Genomic DNA, 11,915 nt, shown 5'->3' with positions numbered 1-11,915 from the left:
TGTCCCACTTTCTCAATGCAATCCTTCAAACGTGGAATAGGATAAGAGTCCATTCTTGTAACTGCATTCACCTTTCTATAGTCCACACACAACTGTTGGGTACTGTCTGGTTTAGGTACCACCACTATGGGTGAGCTCCATTGGCTGCAACCCTCTTCAATTATTCCATTCTTCAGCATACTCTCAATCTCTGTTAACCTGTGCCAATTTTAAAGGATTAAGTCTATCTGGATGTTGTTTGAGGAAAATGTAACTGGTCTGATTAGTAAGTTTGCAGACGACACAAAGGTTGGTGGAATTACGGATAGCGATGAGGACTGTCAGAGGATACAGCAGGATTTAGATTGTTTGGAGACTTGGGCGGAGAGATGGCAGATGGAGTTTAATCCGGACAAATGTGAGGTAATGCATTTTGGAAGGTCTAATGCAGGTAGGGAATATACAGTGAATGGTAGAACCCTCAAGAGTATTGAAAGTCAAAGAGATCTAGGAGTACAGGTCCACAGGTCATTGAAAGGGGCAACACAGGTGGAGAAGGTAGTCAAGAAGGCATACGGCATGCTTGCCTTCATTGGCCGGGGCATTGAGTATAAGAATTGGCAAGTCATGTTGCAGCTGTATAGAACCTTAGTTAGGCCACACTTGGAGTATAGTGTTCAATTCTGGTCGCCACACTACCAGAAGGATGTGGAGGCTTTTGAGAGGGTGCAGAAGAGATTTACCAGAATGTTGCCTGGTATTGAGGGCATTAGCTATGAGGAGCGGTTGAATAAACTGGGTTTGTTCTCACTGGAACGAAGGAGGTTGAGGGGAGACCTGATAGAGGTCTACAAAATTATGAGGGGCTTAGACAGAGTGGATAGTCAGAGGCTTTTCCCCAGGGTAGAGGGGTCATTTACTAGGGGGCATAGGTTTAAGGTGAGAGGGGCAAGATTTAGAGTAGATGTACGAGGCAAGTTTTTTACGCAGAGGGTAGTGGGTGCCTGGAACTCGCTACTGGAGGAGGTGGTGGAAGCAGGGACGATTGTGACATTTAAGGGGCATCTTGACAAATACATGAATAGGATGGGAATAGAGGGATACGGACCCAGGAAGTGTAGAAGATTGTAGTTTAGTCGGGCAGCATGGTCGGCACGGGCTTGGAGGGCCGAAGGGCCTGTTCCTGTGCTGTATATTTCTTTGTTCTTTGTTTGTTCTTTTGGCAATGATCCTTGCTCAGGAGTTACCTTCAATGAATGCTTCATTGTCTGACCAAACATTTCAGCCAGCCCATTTGTGGCAGGATGATAAGGAGTGGATCAGATATGTTCGATTCTATTCTCTTTTAGGTAGTATGTCAATGCTTCCAAAATGAACTGTGACACATTGTCCCGAACAGGGTTTGGTTTAGCACAGTGGGCTAAACAGCTGGCTTGTAATGCAGTACAAGGCCAACAGTGCGGGTTCAATTCCCGTACTGGCTTCCCCGAACAGGCACCGGAATGTGGCGACAAGGGGCTTTTCACAGTAACTTCATTGAAACAAGAGTTTTATTGGAAAAGTGTTAACTCAACAGGCTGTAAAGATAGACTGACCGTTCACCCGTCCAAACTACCGATGGCATCATTAATACGTTATGTGATTGGACTCTTAAAGTGATCATGGGCGAGATTCTCCGACCCCCCGCCGGGTCGGAGAATCGCTGGGGGCTGGCGTGAATCCCGCCACCGCCGTTTGCCGAATTCTCCGGCACCGGATATTCGGCGGGGGCGGAATCGTGCTGCGCCGGTTGGCGGGCCCCCCCCGTGATTCTCCGGCCCGGATGGGCCGAAGGCCCGCTGCTAGGATGCCTGTCCCACCAGCGTGGATTAAACCACCTCTCTTATCAGCGGGACAAGGCGGCGCGGGTGGGCTCCAGGGTCCTGGGGGGGCCGCGGAGCTATCTGGCCCCGGGGGGTGCCCCCACAGTGGCCTGGCCCGCGATCGGGACCCACCGATCCGCAGGCGGGCCTGTGCCGTGGGGGCACTCTTTTCCTTCCGCCTTCGCCACGGTCTCCACCATGGCGGAGGCGGAAGAGACTGCCTCCACTGGGCATGCGCGGGGTGCCATGAGCGGCCGCTAACGCTCCCGCGTATGTGCCGCCCGGCAATGTCATTTCCGCGGCAGCTGGCGGGGCACTTCCGCCAGCTGGCGGGGTGGAAATCAGTCCGGCACGGGCCTAGCCCCTCAAGGTTAGGGCTCGGCCCCGCAAGATGCGGAGGATTCCGCACCTTTGGGGTGGCGCAATGCCGGACTGATTTGCGCCATTTTTGGCGCCGGTCGGCGGACATCGGGCCGATTGCGGAGAATTCCGCCCCAGGTCTTTGATGACCGCCAATAGAATCCACCACGTACGGACCCCCCGACCCCCCCCCCCCGGGCCTCCAATGGTTTGGCTGAGTCGGTGGTCCAAACATTCAAGAGGGGAATGAAAAAACTGACCATCCGGACTTGGGAGACCTGGTTAGCCCAGTTCTTGTTTAGTTACTGGACCACACAGAACGCCATCACCGAGGTCATGCCAACCAAGTTACTCATGGGACGACGCCTCAGGATGCAGTTGAGTTTGGTCATCCCGGACATTGGGAAGAAAGTCTGCCGGGATCAAGATCGCTCCGTATCCAACACATGCAGACACATTGCTGCGCTGTTTCACATCTGGAGATGTGATTTACTCCAGAATTTTGGCGATGGCGCCATATGGATCCCGGGCTTCGTAGTGGCCCAGACAAGGCCTGTCTCTTGTTCCATGATGACACAGGGCAGAGAATTGAATCCCCAGTTGGACCACATCCAACTGGCACATCCTGCAGCTGCTAGAACCTGTCCCAACTGCCCGATCTGGCTTATTTGGCAGCCACCGTTGAAACCGCCGAAGCCATCAGCCCCGCTGACTGTCGATATCCAAGAGGCCGAGATACCCGATGCTGACCGACGGACTCTGATTCTGGTTCCAATTCCAAGATAAACATTCAGCAACCAGCAGACGTAACCACAACACTGACCCTGTCTGCGCTGGCCACACTGGTTCAGCCCAGATGTTCCATGTGGAAACGCGGGTCCCCGGTGCAGTATACACCTCCCCACCTGACTCAGTTGACGCCTGAACCCCGCCCCCACGTTACTTGGACCAAGGGACCCTCGCTGCGGCCGGTAGACATGGATGTTTCTCTGGATTTGGGGGTTGGGAAGGGTGTTATGACCCCCTCGGAGGTCGCGGTGTGTGCACCATGTGGTTCCCCATGAACTGCACGGTATACGGACTTCCCTGATAAACGGGGCAGGGCTTCCCCCTTAATCAAGAGCAGCCTCTCAGTATAAATTCCCAGCCTGGGAGTAGGTCAGAGAAGGAGACACTTAGGGGAGTGGGGTGCAGTACTGCATATTTAATAAAACCTGTATTCATTCATATCCAACTGTTGTTCCTGTGTGGCTACTCTGTCGGATCCTACATCTGTCTCAGTGAGAATCTTTATTGAACTGAATGAATCATGGCTGCCCCCAGACATTCCCTCATTTCAGAGGTCAAGCCAGGTAGTACATTTAAGAATGATTGCATTTCAAACAGTCTCTGCCACCTCCATTAACAACACCTGCCCGGCTCTCTGCCAACAGTGCTTAGCAATCTTGCTCATAGGTTCCTTACTGCCACTAAAAGTGTCTCCAGGTTTCTGTTCAAAGATTCAGGGCCTCTTCTTGTTGCAAACATGCACAAGGCTGCTCCTGCTTGCACCATTCTTGGGACTGAGCTTACTTAGAGCTGATGCAGAACTGTACCTTCTATCCTTCTCACTATTTTTGAACATACCTTAGGTAGTATTGCTGCTCCAAACTCATTTTGCATTGAAAATCTGGAGCCCAGGAAAAGGGGCAAGATGTAACTTAGGATTTTTATTGGCAATTAGTATTCCCGTTCCATCAACCAGAGCGAAATCCAGGCTAAGCAGTAGTTTGTCAGATGACATTTTGTCATAATACTATAAGCGATTTCTCGCCAAAGAAAAACAATATAGCGGCAGCATGGTGGCACAGTGGTTGGCACTGCTGCCTCACGGAGCCAAGGACCCAGGTTCGATTCCAGCCCAGGGTCACTGTCTGTATGGCGTTTGCACATCCTCCCCGTACCTGCGTGGGTCTCACATCCACAACCCAAAAAGGTGAGGTGCATTGGCCACGCTAAATTGCTTCTTAACTGGGGAAAAAGAATTGGGTACTCTAAATTTATTTAGAAAAAGAAAAACTATAAGATTAAAACTCAACTCTGTGAGGGCACAACCATGTGGTAGCAAATTAGCCACCCATTATAAACCTTGGCTGATTCTCTGGAGGAAGAGCAGGTAGGGGAGATAAATGGTAATTTTAATTAAAATGTGTTCAAATTAAATCGTATTGGAAGAATTTCAATTTAATTGTTGAGGAATTTAGTCATTTGATTTTAAAGGTATGTTTGAACGTCCTTCTTCCAAAGATCTTTCTATGCATCACTATATACATTGTGATGAATGTATATTAGAAAAGATGGAACAGCATTACCATGACAATCTCAAATTGAAATTCCTCGCTATAGAATCACCATCTGTCGACAACCACACTGCATCAGAACTCAGCTGCTCCCATAGCATTTCAGGGATAATGTATAAACCCAAGCAATGTGCAAATGGAAAGGGTAGGTGGATGAGCATTTATGACAACTTGTAAAATGCTGTCTGGCACTGACCCAGTGGTGCAGCATGCATTGATGGAGAGTGCAGTCTTGGAGTGCTTTCTCACTGCTTCGAGTAAACCCCACTGGTCTTGGTATCATTTTAGATCAATGGCTTCAAGCAACAAGGCTCGATGTAACAAAGCGTTCCGAGCTAATTAGGAGCCGGGGCTGCTGACATTGGGATAAGTTAGTAAGACTTAGCATTTCACACTTCCAGAACTTCATGTTCTTTTCAGCTTTCACAGAATACACTTTTTTTTAAATACAGATGTCTCTAAATTATGAATACCAACTGGTGCACTATAAAGACAAACTGGAGAAATACATAAGCTATTTATCTATCAATGCAAGTTTATTGTGCACAAAAATACTGCTTGAAGCCCTCAGAGAATTAGATAATATTATCGATGCTAAGAACAGTTCAGCAATTGCCTTCCCATTGCGATCTCATGTTAGCTTGTAATTATTTTATAATAAACTTTTGTAATAAGAAACTCAATCTTTCATGTTGTTCTATATTGGTTCATATTACAGCCTACACTTGGGAGTTTAGCACTTAATATTTCAGTAGCTGAGCTAAATATTGGATGAGCATGGTTCGTTCAAAAATAACATGTTACATTTCTTTTCAAGAATGAATTAGATATAGCTCTTGGGGCTAAAGGGATCAAGGGAAATGGGGGGAAGGTGGGATCAGCCATGTTGATCAGCCATGATCACAATAAATGGCGGAGCAGGCTAGAAGGGCCGAATGGCCTCCTCCTGCTTCTATTTTCTATTTTTTCTATGTTTCACATTTTGCTACAACAGTTTACAATATAATTTGGGTGATCCCCATGGCTGGGTTACATCCAAATATTTTTCTGATTACAGAACCTTCTTACAATATTTAAGAATACCCATTAATGATTAATTTTCAAGTCAACAAAATAACCTTAAAAGATTATTGGAACATAGGAATTAGTTTTTTTTCCCATAGAATTGACAGTGCAGAAGGAGGCCATCTGGCTCATCGAGTCTGCACCGACTCTTGTAAAGAGCACCCCCACCCAAGGTCAACACCTCCATCCTATCCCCATAACCCAACCCAACACTAAGGGCAATTTTGGACACTAATGGCAATTTATCATGGCCAATCCACCTAACCTGCACATCTTTGGACGGTGGGAGGAAACCAGAGCACCCGGAGGAAACCCACGCACACACGGGAGAACGTGCAGACTCCGCACAGACTGAGACCCAAGCTGGAATCGAACCTGGGACCCTGGAGCTGTGAAGCAATTGTGCTCTCCACAATGCTACCGTGCTGCCCTGTTATTCAGCCTCTTGAAACTATTCAACCATTCAATTAGATCTTGACTGATCTGTATCTTAACTCCATTTATCCATCTTGATTCCATAATCCTTAGTACCTTTATCTAAAAAATTCAATCAATCTCAGTTTCAGAATTTTGAATTGACCCAGTTTCAGCAAACTTTGGGATGAGAGCATCCAGAGTCCCGCTACCCTTTGTGAAGAATTACTCCCTGGCATCACCCCTGAATGATCTACCTCTAATCGTAAGGGTTTGTTTTGTCATTTTCACTCCATGTACCCGATCAAACCTTTTCATCATGATAAACACTTCCGTTAAATCACCCCTTAATCTTCAACCTTGTTGGAATAAAAGGCACGTCTATGCAACTTCTCATCATAATTTAACCCTTGTATCATTCAGCTAAGTCTGCACTGCACCCCCTCCACCTTTCGGAGGTGGAATGTTCAGAACTGAACCATCAGCTCCTCGATACTGGTCCATCTTCAGTCTCATATTTTCTACATTTTCTTCTGCTTAGAAGTTCCTCTGCTGTGAAAACCAATACAATAAAATTGTTTAACAAATCTGTATTTCTTCATTTTCAACTATAATATCACTCTCATCTATTTTCAAATAGCCCACATTACCAGTAGCCACCCTCTCTCTCTTCATACAAGATAAAAACTTTCAGTCTACGCCTGTGACATCCCTTGGAATTTATTGTCAAATACCTTTTAGGAGCAATTGCTTCTTCCTTTGTATCCCATTGCTGTTTTTTATATCAACTGAAGTGAAGATCAGACTTATAATGGTGAGTTCCTGTGTAAACTCATCACACGTCATTTTGGCCTAGCTCGGGAGAGGCTTTGTAGCAATACCAGGGTAGGAACATTGCATTTCCAGCATGACAACTCCACATTGATAGTTATATAGGAACATAGAAATAAAGACCAAGTGCATCTAGTTAGCTTTCACCCATCTTAGTAATCGTATTATACATTGTAATGTCAACACTTACAATGAAAACATAAGGTAGGTATTAAGACCAAGCAAGCTGAGTGGTAAGGTGAAGCTGATTTATTTAGTATATTATTCTCTAAGTCTGAATAAAGATTGTAGACTTCCAATTAATACAAATACTTTATTCAGTAGGTTTGTTCTGTTTCCAGAGCTTAACTAGATGTAATACAGTCAAGAGGTATGACCAGTGAAGCTAAGGTAAGCTGCCTATGCTGAGCTGTCTCTGTCTGCTGCTGCTGCTCCCTAGCCCTGTGCTTCTGAAAGAGGCGGATCCTACCTTGGGCTGGACCCTTTTTCCCGTCTCTGATGCCCTCTAGTGGCTGTTACATCTGTCTGCAGTCCCTGGTGTATGTGCAGATATATGTACAAATGTACAGATCACTACATCCCCCCCCCCCCCCTCTTTTATTGGACATGTTTTCTAGACTGGCCTCAAGAAAACTGTACATAACAAGTGGCGAGAATATGCAAATCTGCACACTGTGAAAATGATAAAAGTAATACAGAAACAATTAACTGTGTTGTGAGTCCATCGTGAGAAATGTTCATATTCGTCTTGTGCGTGTGTTGAAGTGTCGTCACAAATCTAGCCGGTTGGGTGCCTTATGGCTTCTGCTGGAGCGTCTTAACAGTCATAGTGGGGATGATGGTTTGATGTCATCAAGAGTACTGTCTGGCGTTGTGTGGCGAGGAACGTCCTGTGGACAAATGGACTCGGTCAAGTCCAGTGTGGGAAATACTGGCATTGTAGGTCGAATCACTAATAGATCCCAGCGGTTACGCCGAAAAAGTACTCCCTCAGACGATTTGACAATGTAGGACCGCGGTGCCTCCTGGCTGATCACCATGGCTGACTCAGACCATCTGCCTCCTGGGTCCCTATTCTGATGGTGTCACCTATTGTCAGTGGCTTGAGTGGGATCGCATGTTGCTCGTAGTATAATTTGTGTTTGGAGCATAGTGCCCGCATGTCGTCGAGAACCGGTGCGATGCCGGGGCCTCGGAATTGCTTTGCCGGTAAGGTTGTCCGGATGTCTCTGCCGCAGCATTTGCGCTGGCGACAGTCCTGAGCTCAATGGGTACGATAACAGAGCTAGGTTGATGTCGGAACGTGACTCAGCAGCTTTGCTGATGAGCTGTTTAATGATGTGGACACCTTTCTCCCCTGTTCCATTTGATTGCGGGTAGCGATTCTGTGTCGCACCGTTGTCTGACCTTGACTTTTTCCTGTGTTTGTGGTATTGATTCTGCATGTCATCGTTCATGAAAGCTGTTTTGCTTGTTTGTTCTGGAGCAGATGTGAATTTGTGAGATTCTTTATCATGCCATGGCATGGTTGCAGTCTTGTCATTGTTTTGCAGTGTGCTGTGGCATTGTCCTTCACGTGCAGAGTTGTACCATGTTGTACAGGTCATTGTTTCATTGTTGTTGTTCTTGTTGTTCTTTTTGTCGTGCTTGTTGATTCTGTTTACGTTGTTTTCGCTTTTATTCTTGCTCTTTTTCTTGTCGTGCTTGTTGTTTCTGGGATGCTTCTTGTTGCTTTTGTTGTTCTTGTTGCGCTGCATGTTGCTTTTGTTGTTGTTGTTCTTGTTTCTGATGTGCTTTGTGCGGTTTTTGTTGTTCTTGTTGCGCTCAATGAGTGTGCCATGTGGATGATTTGAGTCATTGTCACAGTTATTGGTGTCCGTGTCCTTTGTGGTCTCTGCTACATTGAGCGTATCTTCTTGAGAATTGTGAGAATGATCTGATGTTGCATTGATGTTGGTGACATCAGTAATTTGTGGTTGATTCGATTCCTCATCTTTGCTTACTTGGTACTCCTCTTCGAGAGTCATTTCTGGTTGACTTGAATCATCATTGATTTCTAGGTGCTCCTCTTTTGGAGTCATTTCAGGTTCACTTGAATTATCATTGATTTCTTGGTGCTCCTCTTTTGGAGTCATTTCAGATTCATTTGAATCATCTGTGATCTCTTTGTGCTCCTTTTCTGGAGTCAAAATCTTCAAGCTTTCTATTGACGTGGTCACTCTGGACTCATGGGTGGCCATCCTCTGATTATTGAGTGCTTCTGTGCTGATGAGGTGAGGTATGTCAGTCGTGAGGTATGTCAGTCTTGCTGTGATCCTGCACATCCTGTATGGGAATTGTGATTTCTTCATCACTTGTCTCACATACAGTGGATAGACATTCAGTGTCTTCTTCTGGTGGCTCAAATAAGCTTGATAGATATTCATGGTCTTGTGCATGCATGGCATTCGCTATGGAGTGTTTGCTTGCTTCCATTTTTGAGTCTGTCACCGAGCTGTCTGTGGAGGCTTGCGTCACTCTCTTTGTGGAGGCTTGCGTCGCTCTCTTTGTGGAGTCCTTCATCGCTCTCTCTGTGGAGTCCTTCATCGCTCTCTCTGTGGAGTCCTTCATCGCTCTCTCTGTGGAGTTTGTCATCGCTCTCTCTTTGGAGCCTGTCATCGCCCTCTTTGTGGAGTCGTGCAGTGTTCTCGCTGTAGAGTTGACCTGTGCTCTCTCAACGGAGTCATTCTGTGCTCTCCGTGTGGTGTCGTCTTCATCTTGGGTATTGCTGTCATCCAATGTATCGACGATCTGCCATGGCATCATGGTGTTGGATTCATCTACCATGAGAAGAGTCGTATTGAACTGTTTAACCGTGTTGCTGATGCTGTGATCAGGATCTCCGAATAACTCAGCCATGTCTGATCAGTATTGTGTGTATTGTTCGATAGACAAATTATCGCTTTTTGTTTCAGAGTTGTGATCGTTCTCTTCATGTTCAATGAACAAATCATCTTCTTGTGTGGAGGCTTTTTGGCATCAGGCTGCAGCATAATCCTGCACTCACGAGTCGGATGTCATATATGCTGGGCTGAAGATTCCCCGTTCTGAAGAACTCATCGTCGGGGTCATCATGGTACAACACCTCTAGTTGTGGTTCGGATTTGGTATTGGGGTAGCCATCTCCCAAGATGAAATCTTCGTCTGAGTCGTAGTCTACAAGGACCATATCATTTTCTAGGGCGGTGCTAACTGCTTGTTCCAGGGTGTTGTGAAAGTTATTTTTAACTGCTGATGTAAGTTCGGGCATTGTTCTGTCTTTTGAGGCAAGAAAATTGGGTGTTGCAGCTTTAAATTTATTTTTGTTCATTTTCGTGCATTTCCCTTTTAAATAGGCGTGGTCCTGGTCATCTGACGTCATGACGTTAGTGACGTCATGTGCCGGACTCGATTGCACATGCGCAATTCGAGTTTCCTTTACTGTGTGCTCTTGGCACAACTGCGCATGTGCGGATCCTTCCTCAAGATGGCTGCCGCTCAGAACTTCCTTCAATCCTGGCGCCGTTTTTTCCGATTTTCTTTTCAAGACTCTGATTCTGTGTTTGTAACGACTGACAGGATTGATTTTGTTTTTGTTCATGAGCAAGGCATTTTTGTATAGCGATTTCTAGAGTTAGATGCTTATTTTGTAATAGTTTTTGCCTCAAATTTTTATCAGATAGTCCAGAAATTAATTGATGGATTATCACAGTGTCTCTGAAACCAGCATAATCACAACCTTGTGGTATTAACTTGAGATTTGTAATAAAATCAGAGATGGGCCCTCCATTTCTCTGACAAGAGTTAAATCTTTCCAGCATCACCAGCCTGACTGTTGCAGCATTTAGCACATTTTTTTGAGTATGGATTTGTCTTTATCTTCTAAGTAATTAAAACAATTTTAGATTTCTCTAACTCCATGCCCTCCTGTTGAGAGAAGTAGGGCTATTTTCATTGCATCAGAGGCATGGCTTAAATCAATAGCTGTGATAAATATTTGGAACATCTGTTCAAACATTTTCCAGTTATAACTTAAATTACCGGTTGTTTCCAGCTGCCATGGAGTTCCAACAAGTTCCATTGAATCAGTTAGTCGTCGAGGATCCATTTGCTGCGAAGTCTTCCACAGTCAACTATCCAGTTTAAGTTTTTCTTCTCTTGCTGGTGTCTAGCTCGCTTTCTGAAATCACTCCAGGTATCATATATTGTTCTCTAAATCTGAATAAAGAATGCAGACTTCCAGTTAATACAAATACTTTATTCAGTAGGTTTGTTCTGTTTCCAGAGCATAATTAGATGTAATACAGTCAAGAGGTATCACCGGGGAAGCTAAGGTAAGCTGCCTATGCTGAGCTGTCTCTGTCTGCTGCTGCTGCTCCCTAGCCCTGTGCTTCTGAAAGAGGCGGATCCTACCTTGGGCTGGACCCTTTATACCCGTCTCTGATGCCCTCTAGTGGCTGTTACATCTGTCTGCAGTCCCTGGTGTATGTGCAGATGTACAGATCACTACATTTAGGGTCACAAAAGGACTGCCCGAGGCAGCGAATATACTTACAGAGTACAGTCCCATTGGGACAACCAACATGCCGGTCCCTGTCCAGACCTCCGCTCACCAGCAGGGAAGCTCATATTCCACAAGTCCCATGGGGAGATCAGTCAGGGTATCCTTGTGGACCTCATAGGGTTATTATAGTAGGGACAAATTAAGTACTTTGAAATGGGGTATTAATTATTGTAATGCTCTTTTTTGTTTCTCACTAGGTTACGAACCTCCGAAAAACTACATGGTCTAGAAATTAATCTGCACCGCACACGTTTTTGAGGGGGCACTTAACTCCCTCCTAAGCCTCCAATATACTTATTTAGTACAATCCAGAAATGGGGTGTCTGCTCTTTAAGTAAAAGTCATAAAATGCACATGCAGTGGCTAAACGTGAGTTAATTGCTTTGCATCAAATAGCATAGTAATAAGCGATGTGGCATTCTAACTGCACATTCCAAAATTAACTTTCCCGTTTGGAGGTAATGTGGGGAATTTCCCACAAGA

The 11,915-nt window shown here is 45.5% G+C and overlaps 1 protein-coding gene across 3 annotated transcripts in view; it reads right to left on the bottom strand.

Annotated features, from left to right (window-relative positions):
* Positions 1-5,050: 5,050 nt before the first annotated feature.
* Positions 5,051-11,915, bottom strand: part of LOC140385296 (uncharacterized) — a 31,410-nt gene continuing 24,545 nt past the window's right edge. For 2 of the 3 annotated variants that reach the window (XM_072467313.1, XM_072467314.1), the window contains exon 2: positions 7,085-11,086. In XM_072467313.1, the coding sequence (XP_072323414.1) occupies positions 7,936-9,297 (1,362 nt within the window). In that variant the 5' untranslated portion in view covers positions 9,298-11,086 and the 3' untranslated portion in view covers positions 7,085-7,935. Of the gene's footprint in view, positions 6,572-7,084; positions 11,087-11,915 lie in introns of those variants that run through there. The other variant, XR_011933331.1, reaches the window with a different exon arrangement.

Source organism: Scyliorhinus torazame, chromosome 11 (genome assembly GCF_047496885.1).
Source record: "Scyliorhinus torazame isolate Kashiwa2021f chromosome 11, sScyTor2.1, whole genome shotgun sequence".
In the NCBI taxonomy this organism is placed as follows: domain Eukaryota; kingdom Metazoa; phylum Chordata; class Chondrichthyes; order Carcharhiniformes; family Scyliorhinidae; genus Scyliorhinus; species Scyliorhinus torazame.
The sequence above is the reverse complement of the archived record's forward strand: the minus strand, read 5'-3'. Positions and strand labels throughout refer to the sequence as shown.